At 41.5% G+C, this 3,249-nt stretch overlaps 1 protein-coding gene across 1 annotated transcript; it reads right to left on the bottom strand.

The window, feature by feature from the left end:
- Positions 1 to 899: 899 nt before the first annotated feature.
- On the bottom strand, positions 900 to 2,436 carry LOC129306753 (adenylate isopentenyltransferase 3, chloroplastic-like). Its single transcript, XM_054947486.1, has one exon. It carries the CDS (start codon positions 2,076 to 2,078, stop codon positions 1,050 to 1,052), a length of 1,029 nt encoding a protein of 342 aa, XP_054803461.1. The 5' UTR covers positions 2,079 to 2,436; the 3' UTR covers positions 900 to 1,049.
- Positions 2,437 to 3,249: the final 813 nt, after the last annotated feature.

The raw sequence follows: 3,249 nt of genomic DNA, 5'->3' as shown, positions 1-3,249 counted from the left end.
ATAAGGAAGAGGCATTTGACACTAGAGGCGCATAGCTTGTTTTGTGAAGTCTCTGGGGTAGCTTTGCTTTTGTGAAATTGAATATCATACTTGCCTTGTTAAACCATTTTATCACTTGCATGTAATCCTATTTGTAGACCCGGGGCATTTTTGTTTAATGGCCTCTTATGTTTTTGAGCTGAGATCAAATATGCAAGTGTATGATTAATTATGATTGTACAACTGGTGTATTTTAAGCATGCATATTGTGATTGTGGAATATGCTGCTTGGTTGTTGTGACTATTGGTAAAGTGAGTGTTTGATGGCACTAAGTTGATTGGAGAAAAGGAATAACATGTATGTTTTAGTACCAAGTGTTCGAAACACTCATATGACACCAGATTGAGGTAAGATTAGTGCCATTAAATAGTTTAATTATTTTCGCATGAGTGTTTGAATTACCTTAAATGGAGGCTGGAGTTGAAAGTTAAACATCCTAAAAATTGAAAATCAAGAGCTGTCATTACTGTCATGTCTATTATTGATAATTTTGTGGGTTGTGGTGAAATGCTTAGTTGGCTGAAGTGGGCATGGTCGTTTGAGTATGCTGCGGCAAACCGCTCTGTTTTTGCCAAAATGAGCTTTTTAACCTTATTTGACTTGTTTAAATGCTCAAACTAATTTCTATGCTTTAGTAATTATCAGTGCTCTGATTTCAAGTTTTTAAATGGCCTTAATTACTTGTTTCCAAACTTAAATTATTTTCAGATCCTATTTGCTTAAAGGTATTCTTAAATTAATATTTTAAATCTTTAAATAATCAAGGTTGATCCTTGCTTTCTTTTGATACCTTTCTTAATCTTTTGATTAGCCTAAAACATTGTGGTTAGGTGTGTATTAATGTCCTAGACATTATAGGTTACAGCTTAATTTTGCTGATAATTATTTATGAAAAAGTTTCCATTGGCAATTGTACATATTAAATATTATCGCTAGTCAAAAAAGTACAGAATAAATATTAACATGGGTGGGTGAATTGTAAATCGTAACCGCAGCAGATAGGATAAACTCAGAAGATGGAGAGACGTGGGTATCCAGCAGTCAGCACGTAGCCGTCGCACGTTGCCGTCGCCATGGCGCTTCTCAGGGCCGATGGTGAGCATAGTCTAAGGCCAGCGCCAACGTTCGCAGAGGGAAAATCGAAAAGAAACCTGGCGACCATCCTCGCACTCGGCTCTGCCACCTTTTTCTTCCACGCCTCCTCTGCTTCTTCCCCATGCTTGCAGAACACGGTTGTCGCGTTTAGCCGTTGAATTTTCCATCTCTTCACGTTGTGCAGCCTGTGAATCTTCCCCAATTGTTTACGTGCCAATTTGTACGTGTTCTTCTTCATTTCATTCACCGCTTCCTCCACTAACCTTTGCTTGATTCCTTCATCCATGATAAACGATTCCTTTCGAAAATACTGATCGAACTCAGGAACTCCAATAGCTTTTCTAATCCCTCGCGAGTAGTCGCCCTTTGGATTGAAAAGTGGTCTCAGCTCATCCACCATTCCATTCTCCAACATCTGATCAACCCGTTTGGCCACATATTGATCGAGTACGGGCATTGACACATCTACAGAGAGACAACAGAAATCATACCTAGATCGGAATTTGTAGTCATAGTCGTCGATTAGTGCCTCAATATACGAGTTGGATCCTCCTACGATGATCGGAAGCTGTCCGCAAGACGTAATTGACTCGATGGCAAGTAAAGCCGCGTCACGGAAATGGGAGGCTGTAAACTCTGAGTAGGGGCTCTCTGTTCCTAACAAATGGTGAGGCACCCCTCGCCGGTCTTCCTTGGTGATTTTGTTGGTGACTATGTCGAGGCCTTCGTAGACTTGCATTTTGTCGGAGTTGATGATCTGTGCATGAAAAACGGTGGCGAGGTCGATGGAGAGCCTGGACTTTCCGGTGCCGGTGGCTCCCATGACCACCACTACCTTCTCTTTCTGCCGTGGAAGCTTGATCGGATTCAATTTTCGACCGCTGGAAGGACTATTGATCTGGGGTTGTGTTACATTTCTGCTCATTACCCTGGGGATGTTCATGGTGATCAACCTATCTTTGATAGAGTTGGACTCTAAAGCGTGAGAAAAACCCGACGAGAAAGACCAGTAAGGATCTAATGCAATACTATAAGAATGAGATCAGACATGCATATCCTGAAAGCTCACACGAAGAAGTCAGGTAGTATTCAATTTGAGAATGAGAAGAGGCTAATGGGCAGAGTATTTATAGCAGTAGGGAGGGCGAAAGAGGTCAGAATAATCAGTTCTGATATCGGATCTGCCTATCTGCTCCAGTGTGTAAAGTAGAAAAGAAGCAAGTGGTGGTGTTGTGCAATATATTCTGAAATATTTGTCTTTTCTTCCCCTCCATTTTTTTTTTACCTTGCACTATATCATTGTAGCTAACTGGGAATTTCAATGGTCCTCATGAGGCTCGCGGAGCCCTGAAAGGTTGTTTGTGTCTCTTAAAAGCCTGTGGGCACGGCCGTTGCTGGAGCAGCAAATTGCACGGGAATATGGCTATGATAAGGCCATTCTCATTATTCCCTTTTGTTTTTTGTTGACTAACACAACTCTTTCACGCCTTTATCTGATTGACAAGAGATTGCCTCATTCTGTCCCTTGTTATCTGTAAAACTATATACATGATTCGTGTTAATAGTTACCTTGGGCAAAAGCTATCTCATTCTTAATTGGTTAAACATGAATTGGAACGGAAACTGAAACAAGGGTTGGTTAGTCAGGAGTAGATTTGTGGAGGTCATTAGAGGGAAGTGTGTGGATGAGAGTGGATACATTGAAGTGGGCATGTGAGAGAATTGATTAGTGCCCATGATCGTCCAAGCGTAGCGTGACGTAAAGGGGGAAGAGCATTTGTTCGCATGAACTGGAAGGAGGAAGGACAGTACTGAGAGATTTAACAGATTCGTCCGTGCATGGAAAAGGAAGGGTCGCGATGGCATCAACGTCCTCGACTCCTTGTCTTAAGGGATAGGACTTAGTATGAAAAGGTACTTTTCCCAAACAAATTAACACCTCCCATCTTCTTCCCCGCAGAGTGGACTACAACTTTCAATTTCTTTTTTTTTTTTTTGGCCCAGGGCCCACCATCCCCATCCTCACTTCAAGTGATTAATCTTTAAATGTTAGCAAGTAGCAATATCAAGAACTGGGTGACAGTAAGTCCCAACAGCTTCAAGATTGACATCAG

Source organism: Prosopis cineraria, unplaced genomic scaffold, assembly GCF_029017545.1.
Source record: "Prosopis cineraria cultivar Desert tree isolate PC_DT_omini unplaced genomic scaffold, ASM2901754v1 PC3, whole genome shotgun sequence".
In the NCBI taxonomy this organism is placed as follows: domain Eukaryota; kingdom Viridiplantae; phylum Streptophyta; class Magnoliopsida; order Fabales; family Fabaceae; genus Prosopis; species Prosopis cineraria.
Note: the sequence above shows the minus strand (reverse complement) of the source record. Positions and strands in the feature narration are given on the sequence as shown.

What these genes read in the sequence shown, in the direction of transcription:
- LOC129306753 (XM_054947486.1), bottom strand. Translation starts at nt 2,078, where the DNA reads ATGAACATCCCCAGGGTAATGAGCAGAAATGTAACACAACCCCAGATC.